At 45.1% G+C, this 15,755-nt stretch overlaps 2 protein-coding genes across 2 annotated transcripts in view; one reads left to right on the top strand and one right to left on the bottom strand.

The window, feature by feature from the left end:
- Positions 1-13,888, bottom strand: part of LOC136656791 (probable hydrolase PNKD) — a 39,037-nt gene extending 25,149 nt beyond the window's left edge. Inside the window, exon 1 of the mRNA XM_066633106.1 lies at positions 13,731-13,888. Within this exon, the coding sequence (XP_066489203.1) occupies positions 13,731-13,885 (155 nt within the window). The 5' untranslated portion in view covers positions 13,886-13,888. The remainder of the gene's footprint in view (positions 1-13,730) is intronic.
- A 98-nt stretch (positions 13,889-13,986) lies between these two features.
- The window catches only part of CATIP (ciliogenesis associated TTC17 interacting protein), a 33,356-nt gene continuing 31,587 nt past the window's right edge, over positions 13,987-15,755 (top strand). Inside the window, exon 1 of the mRNA XM_066621294.1 lies at positions 13,987-14,128. Within this exon, the coding sequence (XP_066477391.1) occupies positions 13,987-14,128 (142 nt within the window). The remainder of the gene's footprint in view (positions 14,129-15,755) is intronic.

Raw genomic sequence — 15,755 nt, 5'->3', positions numbered from 1 at the left:
TATCTAGATCATCTTCTTATGGGGGAACCATGGAATCCTGCCTCTGTTTGCCCCATGAATGAGGCTTATTGTGATAGTCTTGCTAAAGGTGTTGCATAAGTAGTGCTCGGGATTTGACAAATTTCAGTCTTTTGACCGGATGTGGTATTTATAGATAGCCTCCCTAAATGAACAATTCCCTTGGAGGGGTAGTGTCTGAAATGAGTATTTGGCAGCATCAGAAACAGTAGTTTTGAGATGAGAGACAGAGTCAGAACAGAGAGGGTTGTCAGCTGGCTGAAAGTTAGGCACCCTAGAGTGCAGTAACTCTCTTTCAGGAGATCTGATGTGGGAAAGCAAATCTACTTGTCCTGTGTTTTGCCTAACTCTCTCCTTTCATGTTCTGCTTGTATAGTTGTACCAAAAAAAAAGGCATATTTTGCAAAGGCATCACACGGTCTTTGCTGCTCTCTCATCCAAAGAAAATAAAATCTAACAATGCTGTCCATTGAATTCCCCAACCTGGGGAAGTGGAGAGCATAAAACAATATCAGATGATCTTTCTCAATGTTTTCCTTATGTTAAACGCCTCGATGACCCTGAATAGAAAGAGCCACTCAGTTCAATTGGAGGCTTTGGTAGTATCCAAAAATGTAAGCAATGCTGAGGTCTCAGTGAGTTCAGTATTGTCTATGTAATGTTAATCATCATTCTAATATTGGGGTGAAGTGGCAGCGACAACAGCAAGGATGTCAGCAGTGGAAATCTCAGTAGGATTCATTCTAGCTTCACTGAGGAGCTTTGCCAATGAAAGCAGCAAGGAAAAATGACCTTATGGATACTGTTGTTTCTTCAGAAACTTGCATAATGGAGCTGTCTCATGTTGTGAAAATTCAGATTCATGCATACTCTAACAAGAACTGTATTAAATTTTCAGCAGCTCACAGTGACACATTTACGAAGCACTTTGAGGATAATTCAGATCTGGAAGCCCCTGTTGATATGGTACAACTGCAAGAAGTTCCCACAATTCCCACTTATTCCTTTGATTAAAGCCTGAAGATGTGGACAAAGTACTTGAAGAGGTACAGCTGACTACCTCAACCCTTCTCAATCCTGACTCTTGATGAGTGATTACACCTAACCAGGCAGAAGTGGGAGGTTGAGTCCAAGAGGCTAAAAGTACCCCCTTGAGTGAAGGAGCTGTTCTGATCACCCTGAAAGAGGCAGTTGGTTAAGAGGCAGCTACTAAAGAAATCCTCATCAGGCCCAACAATTTTTCCAACTCACAGCCATAAGCATCTCTTTCTTGGACAAAGTAGCTGAGCAAGAGGTTGGTGGTTCAACCCAAGGCACATCTGCTTGATACCAATTACTTGGGTTCTGTTCCAATCCAGTTTTCCATAGGTGTTTAAGAACCCGCTTTGATCACTTTGACTGACAACTCGTTCCAGGAGGAGGGGGAGGAGGAAATGCAACTCTTACAGACCAATCCTAACCTGCACTGGAACAGGGTGGCTGGCAGGCCTGTGCCATATCCAGCGCAAGTTTCGGGCTGCAAGCAGCTCAGCCCAGGGCAAGGGGAAACACTTCCCCTTACCCTGGGAGAGCTGTTGCAGCCACAATGGGTCAAGTTGGATCTGTGCAACCTAAAGAGGTGGTACAGAGCCAAGCAGCCCAGAACTGCACCATGCTGCCCGGGAACTGGGTCAGGATCTGGCACAAGTGCCGGGTCCTGGCCCCTCCCCCCGCTCTCCCACCCACAGGCCCACCCTCCCCCCACCTCAGAATGTCTAGGCTATGTGCATCAAGGGGCAAACAACCTGATACTTGGGGGAGCACTGCTGTCCAATCACGATTATAGTCACAGGGGCTTGAGTGGCTGGTAAAGGGAAACTTTTTTTGTAGGTGGGTCCTGATGGTAAAGTTTGAGAACCACTGGCTAATCCAGAGTCAGGAAACCCTAGGTCAGCCCCTTGAAGCTCCATGGTCAAGTGGACCAATAGACAGGTTCTATCTTGTAAAACCTAGCAAGGTGCCAATGATTTATGCCTGGCCATTGTTTCTCCTAGGCCAGTTCTAGATTCCCTGGTGTGCCCAATTCACATCCAAGTTAAACATGCAGGTCAAAATGGAAAAGCAGCACAATTGACTTATTCAAGCAAGCATCATGTTGCATACAAATAAGAGGAATTCAATTAAGGAGAAGAGGTCCCACTCATCACAAGTTCAATCCAGACAGTATGCTCAGGCAGAGAAAAAAAAAACACAAATTCCTGTTAAGAATGACTTAAACTGATTGGAGTTAACATGGCCAGCATCATCTTGCCTTTACATAAATTTAGGCTATAGCCAGATCTGGAATCTCATGTACATCACTGGCCTCCTCAAAAAGAGTATTGGAGAACTAGATGGGGTAGAAAAAACAACAACCCAAATCATCATTGTGTTGTTCTATATATAGGATCATAAGAAATCTGTATGGAAAGACTAACAAGTTTAGGGCTTTGTAGTTTACTGGGGGAGGAAATGATGACGGGCAACATACTAAAAGCTTATAAATGATGCACAGAGGGGGAAACTGGAGAGACTTCTCTTTATCTCTCTCATATATACAATCCTAGAATTCATGGTCATCCAGTGAAATTGACAAGCAGAAAGGGTAGAAAAAAGGGTGAAAAAAAGAGTATTTTACAATTAACTGCCACAAGATATGGGGATCTAATCACTACATTACATAGTTTTAAGTGGGGATTAAACAAGTTTAGGGAGCGTAGAACTATCAATGACTACTAACCATGATAGCTAAAATAGGACCTCCATATTAAGAGACAATATGCCTCTAAAGCAGTGGTTCCCAAACTGCAGGTCCAGGACCCACCAGTACGTAATGACCCAATTTTTGTTGGGTCGCAAAACTGACAAGGCAGATTACCTATGTGCATCAAGGGTTTAACAAGATGCTACTAGGGAGGAGCACTGCTGCCAGTCACCATAATAGCCACACACCTTGGCATTCAATCAGGCAGCAGCCTCTGGGGCCTCTAAAAAGCCTGGGGACCACTGCTCTAAAGAGCAGATGCTGGTAACAAACAGCAACGGACGACTATTGCTGTCAAGCCCAGCTAGCGGGTTTCCCAGAAGCATCTGGCTAGTCACTACTGGGAACTAGATGGACCTGAGCCAGCCAGGGTCTTGGTTCTCATCCAAGTCCTTTTCCACTACACAGGAAACAGTGAAAAAGGGCAGAATGACGTGGAAAGGAGAAGCTTAAGGCATGACGATAATTAAAGCAGAGGGCTCACTACACAAATTGGATTTAGCATCAAGATTATAGTAGACTTATTTATACAATGAGGATTCTCTGCCATGAAGAGCCCTGGGGGTATTAGCAGATGGTAGAAATTAAGGGGAGAGTGGTGCAAAGGCTAGGCCAGCAAGAGAACCCAAGCTACGGTTAACATTCACAAAGGGATGCGTCATTCTTGCCGGATCACTTTGTTTGGCATCCTTGATGACAACCAGTTATGTGCACCTTGTACTGTCTCCTATGCTCTGCCTAGAGTTAGCAATTTTGATCATGCACCCACAATGCTTAATACATGAGCAATGCAAATCAGACCCCCCCCCACACACACACACTGAAACCAAGAATGTCAGCAACAAATAAAAATAAATTATTGGACCAAGTACAGACCAGGATCGTTCAAATGCATGCAATCTACTAGAGCAGAAATGTTCAACAGCAAAATAGGAAAGTGCAGCTAGGGAACAGCCTTTACCAGGCCAGCAGCACCCAATAGTTTAACGGTTTAACTGTCTGTAAGAGTCTGCAACAACTTCGCAGCCTCAGTGAGGCCACAATCCTATACACACTTTCCTAGGAGCAAGCCGCAATGAATAAAAGTAAGTCACACTGTAAGTAGACATGCATAAGATTGTGCTGTACAATTTTTTAATCCTGGTGGCAGCAAGTGAGGATGGGGAGAAAAGAGGAAGGGGAGCACAAAATTATAATGCCACTGGGTCAGTTCAATTGTGTTGGTGGGTCTTATGTGGCCTGTGGGCTATAGTTTGATAACCCGTTTTAGTGCTTACTAACAAATTAAAAACCTACAAATCACTGGGTCTCAAGTTCTCAGGCAATCAAATATGAAATTGCTGATTTCCTCTCAAAAAGATACTACTTGTCACTAGAATTGTCTTCCTGGCCAGAGGACTGGAAAGCAGCCAATATAAAACCTGTTTTAAAAAGGGAAAACCAGGAAATAACAGGAAAGTTCACCTAATGCCTGCATGAGGTAAGCTGGGGAAAAGTAACATTACAGATTAATTATTAATATTAAATAAAATAATTATCATTACAATTATTTCATCTGTGCTGATTACTATAACTATTATAAGGTGTAATACACAAACCACCACAACCTGTAAGCCTAAGAGCACTCATCTGTTGAAAACCAGGATATAAATGAATGAATACATAACTACTCTCAAAAATATGCTGCTTTTTGAAGGAAAGGGCACAATGTATAGTGTAGCCTTATGCATGTTATGAGGTAAGTCTTGAATTCAACAGTGCTTACTGCCAAACAAGCATGCATAAGATTACAGCCTTAATCTGACTCACACTCTTAATGCAAAGATTATATTTCTGAGAAAGATGTAGGGTTCACAGAAAGGTTTGTCCAAGTACCGTAAAAGAGGAGATGTTTAGCAATACCAAGCATCATGTGGAAGCATCTTCTACAAGGGAGATGGAACAGCTGATCAGACAGGTGAAGCAAATCAACAGCAAAACACTGACTCACCTGTGCCAAGACCTGAAACAGAGAAGACCTACTCACTGCAGGAGCAGATGGGGCCAAGAGGAGGCCAGAGGCTGCCACAACAGAAAAGGGTGAAGTATCAGGGGCTCCACACACCTGATCTCACACCCAAGCTCTGGATCCTCCACCATCACTCCTGGGCCTTCAAAAGATGAAAGGCCTGTTCTAAAGCCCAGAGTCAAAGACACAGTCCTTGTGTGACAATCAGAGGCCTCTGGTGGGGGGGGGGGAGCCAACAATATGAATGCTCTGAATGGAGGCCCTGTAGAGCAGTGTTTCTCAAACTGCGGGTTGGGACCCACTAGGTGGGTTGCAAGCCAATTTCAGGTGGGTCCCCATTCTTTTCAATATTTTATTTTTAATATTTTAGACTTGATGCTACCATGGTATATGACTGCATTTGGGGAAATGTTACAGACTTGTACTCTTAACAAGCTACTATATATATTATTTTAACAATGATAGTAATGATAGCTAAAAAGTTTCCTGCTTGATGATGTCACTTCCGGTTATGACATCACTTCCGGTGGGTCCTGACAGATAAAAAGTGGGTCCTAGTGCTAAATGTGTGAGAACCACTGCTGTAGAGGCTCTAAGAAGGAATGGATCTGCAGGGCCCACTATAAAGCCACACAGTGACTACCCAACAATTGCTGCTGCAATGGTTTCCTAAGGATAGTCCAGTATCAGGCCTCCTGACTAATCCCTTGCTCCTGCTTACTTTGTTCAAGCTGATCCAGGCTTCCTAGCCTTGTAGCTAACCCTGCTGCTTGGGTTCTGTGGAACTGCTCCCCCAACCCAGCAAATAGGACACATAGGGAGAACTCAGTGTCCTCCTTGTGGTGAGAAAATCAGACTCCTGCTGCAGAACTCAGAGTTGCCACCCACATAGGATAAGAATACTGCATACCCAAGACCTGGCAGTGCAGCGTACCCTCAAGGAGCCTGTTCTTTGCAGTGAAATGGCATCTGACAGCAATTAAACAGGCTAGAGCTACCCAGTCAGCATCTTGATCAGCTAACACTGCAGTCTTTTTGATGGTCTCCTAGCTTGGCTCAATCAAGCCTGTGACTTGATCCAGTGAACAGCTTGCTCATGACTTTCTTCAACCTTACTGTCCTGCATGGGAGTCAGTGAAAATATCAACCCCCTAGAAATGTTTCCAGCAGGCAGGAACAAGCCTCCTTCCATGGTGTAATAATTACTTCACTAGATTAACTACTTGCATTGTGCCTCTAAAGTACCAAACATATAATGTTTGATTATGACCAAAGAATGACCAACCCCTTTTCTTATTGATTTCTTAGAGCAAAATGAGCCAGAAGGGGCAAAGTCCCTGACTTTTTGGTTTATTAAAAACCCCAAATAGCTTTAACAATCCACTCAGCAGAATGGCAGGCAACTCACAGGAAGGGAGCTGGGCACCTTGGCAACAAAATAAGATACACAGAAATAAGAGTTTGTGCGTGCATGTGTGTATGTTTTTAAATGCTTTCTTCCTATAGGTGGAAGAAGCACATATGACTTGGAACCTTAGTGAGGGTGGGAGTAGCAAGGGGAGTGTAAAAAAATTAAGGACCCCCCTTCCTGCTGCAACTCCTCTCCTTAAAACTGCAAACTCTTGAGTTCGCTTTTCATTAAAGCAGCATCAGGGCTTCATTATGTGTATTTGCAATGTGTAATTTGGCCCTCATTATGGTAGTGGCAGACAATGGGATATGTGCAAGCCAGAGCATTAATGGATTGTGAAAGCATGCACTACAAATCACAAACTTCTACAGAAGAAATATTAGCTACAAGAGAAGATAGTTTGCCTGGACAGTCAGGGCCAAACAAATGAACTGTGCACCGCTGCTGCTTCAAGAACACTTGAACAGTTGCCACAAAGAAATGGCGATGTGCCAAGACCAGGAAGTTCTGAAAACAAGTTCATAGAAGTGACCACCTGTGCATACTCATGCTTGTCATTTGTGGCAGAAAAGAAGAAGAAAAAACACACCAACTTTTGCAAAGCTTCCCTGCTTGATTGCCTACTGACAATGTTTAGTCATCATAGGGAACAAGGTGAGTACCTAGTTACAGGTCTGCACCAAAAAGCTGTATTATTTTGTCATGGAATAATGTAACAACCGAAACATACTTGAGTTTCCAAGGGCACAATCCTAACCCACTTTCCAGCACTGAATAAGGGCAATGCTGCTCCGAGGTAAGGAAACAAAATCCCTTTACCTTGAGGAGGCCTCCATGACTGCCACCCAAATGCAGGATGCAACATACGTCACATTGGCACAGCTATGCCAGTGCTGGATAACTGGTTAGGGTTTGGGCCCAACATAAACAGAGTTAGCAGAACTTGGAATTTAACTATGTGAAAACCTACTTTGGAATTTACCATAAAAGCAACTTTGCTGGGCCAGACCAGCACCTTATCTTGCCCAACATCAAATACCACATTGAAAGTATACAATGATGCAAAGCATAAAAAAAATAGTGCCGTCCCTAGCATCAGTTACTTCCTTGTTCCAGCAATCTAACGTTCAGGAAATAGGAAGCCATCAGCATGTATTCAAGACTTAACCAGTGGTTAGTCAACCGGCTGCATAAACAGCTCCTGCCAGAAGTGGCACAGGCAGCAGAGAGTTATGGCACTCCTGGACAGGAATATGAGGACCTATAGATCCGACTATGGGTGGTCAGGCCTGCACTGCTGCCTGCCTCTCTAGTGCTGCACCTTTTTCTGGTTCATTTACTAAAGTCAAAACCACCCCAAAGCATGCAGAGGGGACAATGTATTTGTGATATCTTTGCATCCCTTTTCAACCATAAGATCTTCAAAGTGACTTACAAACCAAAGCGTTACAAACAATAATTGAATAAAATACAATATCGTAAAAATCTACAATTGACATTAACCACCAGACTAGTACCAGTATAGGCACAGTACAGGAAAATCCATTAGCACGGTGCTACTAATTGGCTGGAAAAAATTTCCCTGATGCCTAAGGAAGCACATCTCAGTGCAACTTAATGAGTGGGAACAAAAGCCAACAGAGAATATTGCTCATACTCTTAGACCCAAAGAGCTAAACCCCTTGGATATCACCCTTTCTGTGGCAACCCACAACTGGTGGCAAGCTGTGGAAAAAAAGAAGCCTGGAAATCAGTTGCTACAGATACCAAGGGGACTTGGCTTCTCTCTGCCACGGACGTCACACAGCCCCAGCTGTAGATTCTCTTGGTGGCAATGGCAGCAGCAATGAGCTGGGAGGACAAAATGTCAACCAGAACTCACTCCCAAACTGGATGACATAGTGGCACTGTTGTTCTCCCTCTAGAGCAGGGTGATCTGACTTCTAGCCGCCAGGAGACCACATGACCCTGGTGTGACCCTCTGACTGTGCCGACCTGAATGTAATTGGTGGTAACATTACAGCCAATTACTTCTGCATTCTGAGCCACCGAAGACATTCACCGAAGTCATTCAGCAGGCTCGGCCAGCAAGAGATGGTGGGTGTGGCAAGGCTTTGCAATCGCCCTGCTCCAGCGTTCCAGCTTCTCCTTCTCCAAAGATAAAAAAGCCACTGAAGTGGGAGGGGGTATGGGGGGGCTGTGGCGGGGCTCTCAGGAGCTGCCAAAAAGGGCCTCACAGGCCGCATGCAGCCTGCATGTTGGACCACCATGCTCGAGAGCCTGCAAAAAGACCAGTGAAAAATATAGGCTACTGTATACACAAGAGTGAGAATCAAATGAAGCACACCTGAAGTATACTTGTCAGAATAGTGGGCCACCACTTCCCTAGCCTTCTCAGACCCAAACCATAACATGCAGAAACCCATGAGAAAATGGGCATTTCCTACAGAATTAACCACACATTTTGAGGCTAAACCCATGCGGGTTTCCTTATCAATAAGATATCCATTCGTTTTTGTTTTTTTTGCCATGGAATATCCAAAAAGATCTTCCCTACCTTTTCACCTCTTAATCCATGGGTTTGGACGTGGGGTTTTGAATGTGTGGTTGCAAAACACATGGGATTTTTAATATTTGAGAATTTCCAGTCTTCGAAGGAGGCAAGATGGCATCTTAGTCTGGCGCCTGGCAGTGTCCACCTTTGCTGCAGCTCACCCTCTCATTGTTCTTGGCTTTAAACTTCTCTCTGTTCCTTGTGGTGAGTAGGTGAGACAGCAGCAAAAGCAGCTTTTGCTCGATCTTTTCCTCTATCTGACTGGTAGCTGGCGGAAAGAGAGGACAGCCAACAGAACCCACTGGAGAGATATTGGGGAGGGGGGAGTTCTGCTGATTATATTGCCCTAAGTATGGCTATATAGAAGAAAGCCCCACTGTGTTTAAAGGGGCTCGATTACTCCCAGGAAAATTTATCTAGGATTGCAGTTCAAGTCATAGGGAAGGAGGCTCACAATTTGTCTTGCAAAACTACTGCTTGTCCACTTGTATTGGTCTTCTTGCTGAGAGTGCCTGCATTAAACATGCTTCCTTCCATTGAGCTTCCTTCCCCCCACTCAATGCCCTTCACAGGGAAACCATCTGCAAAAACATGACTAAAGCCAGGAGTGGGTATGCTTTGCTCCCTTGCCTGGCACTTGGGATCTGCTTGGGATTGGGGGAGGGGAAGGCACTGGAGAGAGGGGTGGGGGCTGCTGGGTATACCTACTCAGAAGTAATTCCACTATGTTCAATGGATCTTATTCCCAGGCAAGTGTGTAAAGGATGGCACCAAGGCAGACGGGCAATAGCACCTTTGCTGCCCCCTTCTCCATTTGTTCTTCACTGCCCTTCCCTCTCCTCTCCTCCCCCACTTTCAACTGGGGAGGATGGTCCTCATCAATGAGTTAATCCTATCATGATCATTCAATGCATATCTACTGAGAAGCAAGTTCCACTGTGTTCAATAGGGTTTAATCTCAGGAAATGGGTATAGAATTGTATCCCAAGACGCATAGCAAGGGCACGTGAACAAGAGTGAGGAATGGAAGGAGAACAAAATGAAAATATTTTTGTCTGCATGTCTGAATGTGGGTGTGAAAATGTGTGGGGGGGGATGGGAGGGTGTCTCTTTTGGGGCAGGATCCTATACCCACTTGCTCAGAAGCCACAAAGGAGAGGCCAGCAGCTTGCTCCCATGTGAGCAAGGTCAGCCTTCCATGCATACTGGCACAGAAAACAAACAGCATGTGTCTTGCTGTCACTGGCCAGAGCAGGATGTGCACTGCGCACAGAAGGGCACTCCTTTCCATTGGCAAGTGCTGCTGGGATATATGCAGACCCAGGAAGTTGGCTGAAAGATGACTGACAGTACCAGAGAAGAGACTAGGCGGCTTTTGCATCAAAGAAAATCCTGGACTCTAGTGAACGTGTGCCTGCAAATCCCACATTGGTAAGAACACAAATATGACTCATGGATGCATTTTCCCACAGAGTAACTGACATTTGCTTTGGGCCTTAGCTAATACGCATCATGGTTTCTGTCTCTCATGAAATAAAACATGCAGTTTGTCAAAATAACCTATTCTGGCTGTGTGCCCCAGAGTTCAATGGGGGCACTGTTGGGGAAAAATTCTCCATTTTATTATATATTTGTATAATAGCTTTTCATCCCATATTCTAGTTTTGATATTTTGCCAAATGCTGTTATGAGTTTCACCATTTCATTGACATGAATGGGCCTATAGCTATGGCTCCGGAAGGATCTCAGGAATTTCCTTAACGTTTCTTTAATGACTGTGGGTGTTCCTTGAAAGAGCAATTCACCTGCAGGGCTAGGGTCTCAGATCAAAGCTCTGTAGATGTCTGTGTGACACAACAGTTGTGATGTGAGACTCTCTATTTAGACACGTATATGCTAGCACAACACAAATACAGTAGCCCCTCTAACCATTCAGCTTCTCTGTATTACAGATTATTTGATTGGGTGGAAGGAGCTGGCAGCAAAAGAGAATTCCTTCTTGGGATTATATCAGAGGCTCCATTATTTCTACTTATTTGCATGGGTGGAAGGAGCTGGCAGCAAAAGAGATGATTTCTTCTTGGGATTAAATCAAAGGCGCCACCATTTCTGCTCTATACATGTACATGACACCATCATTCTTCCTCCACCTCCTACATGTCCCAGTACTGAGCTATAACTTGGTCAGGCATCTCCTCTCACCAGTCTGCCCATTACTCTTTAGAAAGCACCCATTTTGGCTATGGATGTCACAAGGGATGAGGAATCTGGTTCTGCTTCAAGACAGTCCCTGCCAATCATTTTCCCTAGCAGCCAATAATCATGGCAGATCTCTTAAGAGGAATATAAGTGCTTCTAGCATGCAGTTGTCTGCCTGCTCCCAGTTTCTCAACATAACAGCCCTTTAGCACCCCTACAGCAAGAAAAGACAATGACAGGAGTAAACACTTAAAGACCTGTTATTAATTGCACTTTGGAAGTTTTTTTCCCTGCCTTATGCTGCTCATAGCACAGATTTCTCTTCCTCAAGCAAGCCTCTGTGCTTTCCTTTTTTATATGACCTTAAAACTGCTGCTTCTTCTCATTCACTCCCTTCCTCCCCCTCGAGATTTGCCATGCTCCCGTTTTGGCCCATTGCCTCTCTGCAATTCCACACACCACGTGGCCCTCAATTCAGCATGAAAAGATGCTTTACATGGTCAACACAGGCCAGCACAGCTCCACTTCTGAATGATATCCCAGAAGCTGGGAGAAAATGCATGTATTGCTATGAATGTGTTGTATTGGAACATTGTTCTTGTTCTTTTTTTCCCATGAATAACTGAGAGTTTTCCAGAGAACATGCACACTGATGTCAGATGTGGTCAGCAGTTTACCATTTCAGGGAAAGGAAAGTGAAATGTGACTGTGGCAGCAGGGACAGAAAATACCTGCCCACATTACATGTGTTCTCCGTGGTGTAAGAGGAACAACCTGTAAGTACTGTGAAAGCCAAAGCTAACCAATCAGAGCTGCTGAAAACAGACTCTCTTTTGGGTTCACACATGCACAAGTGGGATTGCTTCACTCCAAAATTAGAAAGGTGGAGATTATGACTGAAAACCAGCCCTCAATCTTACAGCAGCAGCAGCAGCAGCAAAAGCCTTCTAGTCCCTTAGATCCACCCTACATCAAGGTATTTTATATCCCTACACATTCATATTATTATTATTATTTCTTGCGTATCACAGCTGCCAGTTCTTTAGCTGGACTCAGCAGTAATTACTAGTCAGGTCCTACCCAGGGCCTAGAACGCTGTAATAGGTTTATGAATAATGCATGCTGAACCAAGCAGGGTAGCTTTTTGAATTTGACCAATAGTAATTCTGTCAATATTCAGATGTTTTAAATGCAGTTCAAGCATTTTTGGGACAGCACCCAGTGTACCAATCACATTCCAGTTGTGATTGGTGATAACCGCTGGCTCGTGCCATAATCTCTGGATTTCAATTTTTAAATTCTGATGCTTACTAATTTTTTCATGCTCTTTTTCATCAATACCTACTATTTTCATCAATACCTACTATCGCCAGGTACTGCTATGTCAATCATGGTCACTTTCCTTTTTTCTATTACTGTAATATCTAGTGTATTACGCGCCAAAATTTTATCAGTTTATATTCTAAAATCCCACAAGATCTTGACTTTCTCATTTTCTGTCACCATTTCTGGTTTATGCTCCCACAAATTATTAACTTTTTCAATGTTGTAATTTCTGCATCAATTCCAATGGATCATTTGAGCCACTCTATTATATCTACTTTTATAATCAGTATTATTATTAGTATTGGTAACTATTGTTAGTATTAATTATTAGTATTAGTAATTATTATTAGGTTTGTATCTTGATTTTTGATTGGAGTCTCCAAAGTAACTCACAACATTCATAAAATGCAATAGCTTTTATGCATTCAAAAATTCAAAGCTTTGCCTTCGCAGGACCATTTCTCAGAAGCATGCATAGGTTCCACAGATACATAAAATGCATGCAACTGCCCACTTCACTAACCCACAGAACTACATGCTCCCTATATCCCTGCTTGTGAAGGCAAATGCATGCCATTACTTAGCCCTGCAAAGCCACCCAAGGCTGCAATCCTATTCACACTTACCTGGGAGTAAGTCCCACTGAACTCAGTATAGTTTACTTCTGAGTAGACATGCATAAGATTGTGCTGGAAGTCTCCCCATGGAATCACCCAGCATGTTCCTCCTAGACCAGCGATTTTCAACCTGTGGCACACTGGTGTGCTGCGAATGGTCCGCAGGTGTGCCGACAGGCGTTTGAGGAGGGTCATTTATTAGTAGGGGCCATTGGGGTTTGAGCCCCCCCCCGCAGCATGGTGTGCCTTGTCAATTGTCCAAAAACGGTTGGTGTGCCTTGACAATTTTATCGCCTTGTCAGTGCGCCGTGCGATGGAAAAGGTTGAAAATCGCTGTCCTAGAGACGGTCGTAGAACCATGGACCACTTCTCTTCCAGAGCCACCCCAGACCCATATGGCCCTGCTTCTTCTTGTACCACTGCGAGCAAGTACCCTTATATCTAAGATGTATACTGTCCTGGACAGAATTCCTATTCCACGCATACCAAACCATGACTGACAGCTAGCTCTCTTGTAAAATCTATATTGGTACAATACACATGCGCACAGGTAGCCCCCCCCCCCAGTCCACAGCCCTTCTTCCCATTCAAGCGACCCTGGAGCAGCCCTGCACACGCAGATCCCCGCAACATGGAGCTCCCCCCCCCCCAGATTCCTATAGCTCTGCTGACATGGTGCAATGGCAGGACCAAGGGCACTGTCCCCCAGCACCCTTGCCCCCTTCCTCCAGGCGCCCCCACTCTGCAGTGCCAGCCGGGACACCGCGATCCTCCTCCTCCCCGGGCATGACCAGGCTCCCGAGCCAGCGACTCACCCGATACGGAAGAGCAGGGGGCCGGCCAAGGCCATGAGCACTGAAGGAGAGCGGCGCCCCGTCCGGCACCGGGAAACCAGCCGGCCACACGAGGCGGCGAGCGCTGCAACCACAGCCCGGATCCGCAGCAGCAGCCGCCAGCCCAGCCAAGCCATGCTCTGCGCAGCCAGCAGCCAACCTGGCCCCGGCTTGCAGCACAACACCCCTCCCACCCGCAGCCGCTCCCGCCCCTTGTGGTCGCTTCCCGCCCGGCGGAATGCGAGTGGCCTGCAGGGGGGCGCGAGCCGCCGCGCACCCAGCTGGGGCACCAAGAGCGAAAGCGGAGCGGGGCTTGGTCAGGGGATCGTCATCGCTGAGCACGCAGGCAGCGTTCTTGGAAATGGGAAGTGGCGGGAGCAGTAAAGCCTTCTCAGTCCTGTTTCAGGGATTGGGAAACTGCATTCATTGGCAGCCCAATCCTACTCAGATGGAAGTCCCATTAGAGTGAATAGCGTTTACTCCACTAAAATTGAGTGTTGGGAGGACACACAAAAGAAAATATTTCTTTACTCAGCGTGTGGTCGGTCTGTGGAACTCCTTGCCACTGGATGTGCACTGGATCTGGCATCTGGCCTGGATACCTTTAAAAGGGGGTTGGACCAATTTCTGGAGGAAAAAACCACCACGGGTGATGCGTATGTGCAACCTCCTGATTTTAGAAATGGGCTATGTCAGATGCAAGACAGCAGGTCTCTTACTGTCTTTTGTGTGCTCCCTGAGGCATTTGGTGGGCCACTGTGAGATACAGGAAGCTGGATTAGATGGGCCTATGGCCTGATCTGGCAGGGCTCTTCTTATGTTGTTAGGAAAAGGCGGATAGGATTGGGCTGTGAAGCCCTTTCCCAACCACACACACTGTCATATCATAACCTTGCAATTCAGCTGTTGTAGGGCAGTGGTCTAAACCCTTTTTCATGCCACAACCCCACTGTGTGTGTGTACGCACATGCATTTTTTATGTGTATTTAAGTATGTGTAAAGGTAGCCATACCTCAGGACTCTTAGGACTGAGAATATTCAAGGCCACTAAATATAGGCTGAGCGTATATCTGAAAATCCCAGGGAATACATGCCATAAAAAATTGATTAAAAAGATATTTATTCCAGAAATAACTTTACATAAAGGAGAACTAAAGGTTGTCAATGACTAAGTATGAAGAAAGGCATAGAACCAGTAAACAAACAGCCCAATCCTATGCATGTCTATGCAGAATTAAGTCCAATTAGAGTCAATGGGCTTACTCCCAGGAAAGCATGAATAGGATTGGGCTGTAAATAAATATACTTACACAGACACACCCTCCTACCAGAGAACTGCAAAACCCAGATTACTTTAAAAAAAAACAACCTACCAATTCCAGAGTTCAAAAGAGTAGAAAGCAAACCCAAGCAACAAACAGAACAGACAAATGCTGGTTCCCAGGCACTTCCTTTTATATCTCTTCTCTTTCTCCTGAAAAGCTTATCTTGACCCCATGACTCAGCTAATACTTCAACAATCACCTTCCCTAAAAGACAACAGGACAGAAAGAGGGCACCAATCCTAGAAACTTACTGCTCTTCAATCTTCCTTAGATTCTACATTATCCTATTTGCCAACCTTATACCTAATCTCTATATTTTTACAGTAGGAGACTGGGACCCCGCTATCAATCCTGCACCCCCTATCAAGACCCTATCTGCCCACCCCCAACCCCATCACTGCCCACTCCCTGCACCTGTGATGCCCTCCCAGCACTGTTCACTGTAACCAAATGAGAGAGCAGAAAAGGTTACCATGAAGCCTGGCACTGGTGAATGCTATTTTAGCATAATTGCTAAGAACCTGAGCAGGACTGGGACACAATCCCTTGGTTCTTGAAGGGGTACACCACATGCCTACCCCTTTACCTGGTGTTGCTCTAATCCAGTGGTCTTCAACCTTTTCCATTCCTGGAAGTTGCTGCTACCCCACAACTGAGGCTTCCTGACCTCATTTGTGTCCCA

Source organism: Tiliqua scincoides, chromosome 1 (assembly GCF_035046505.1).
Source record: "Tiliqua scincoides isolate rTilSci1 chromosome 1, rTilSci1.hap2, whole genome shotgun sequence".
Taxonomy (NCBI): Eukaryota; Metazoa; Chordata; class Lepidosauria; order Squamata; family Scincidae; genus Tiliqua; species Tiliqua scincoides.
The sequence above is the reverse complement of the archived record's forward strand: the minus strand, read 5'-3'. Positions and strand labels throughout refer to the sequence as shown.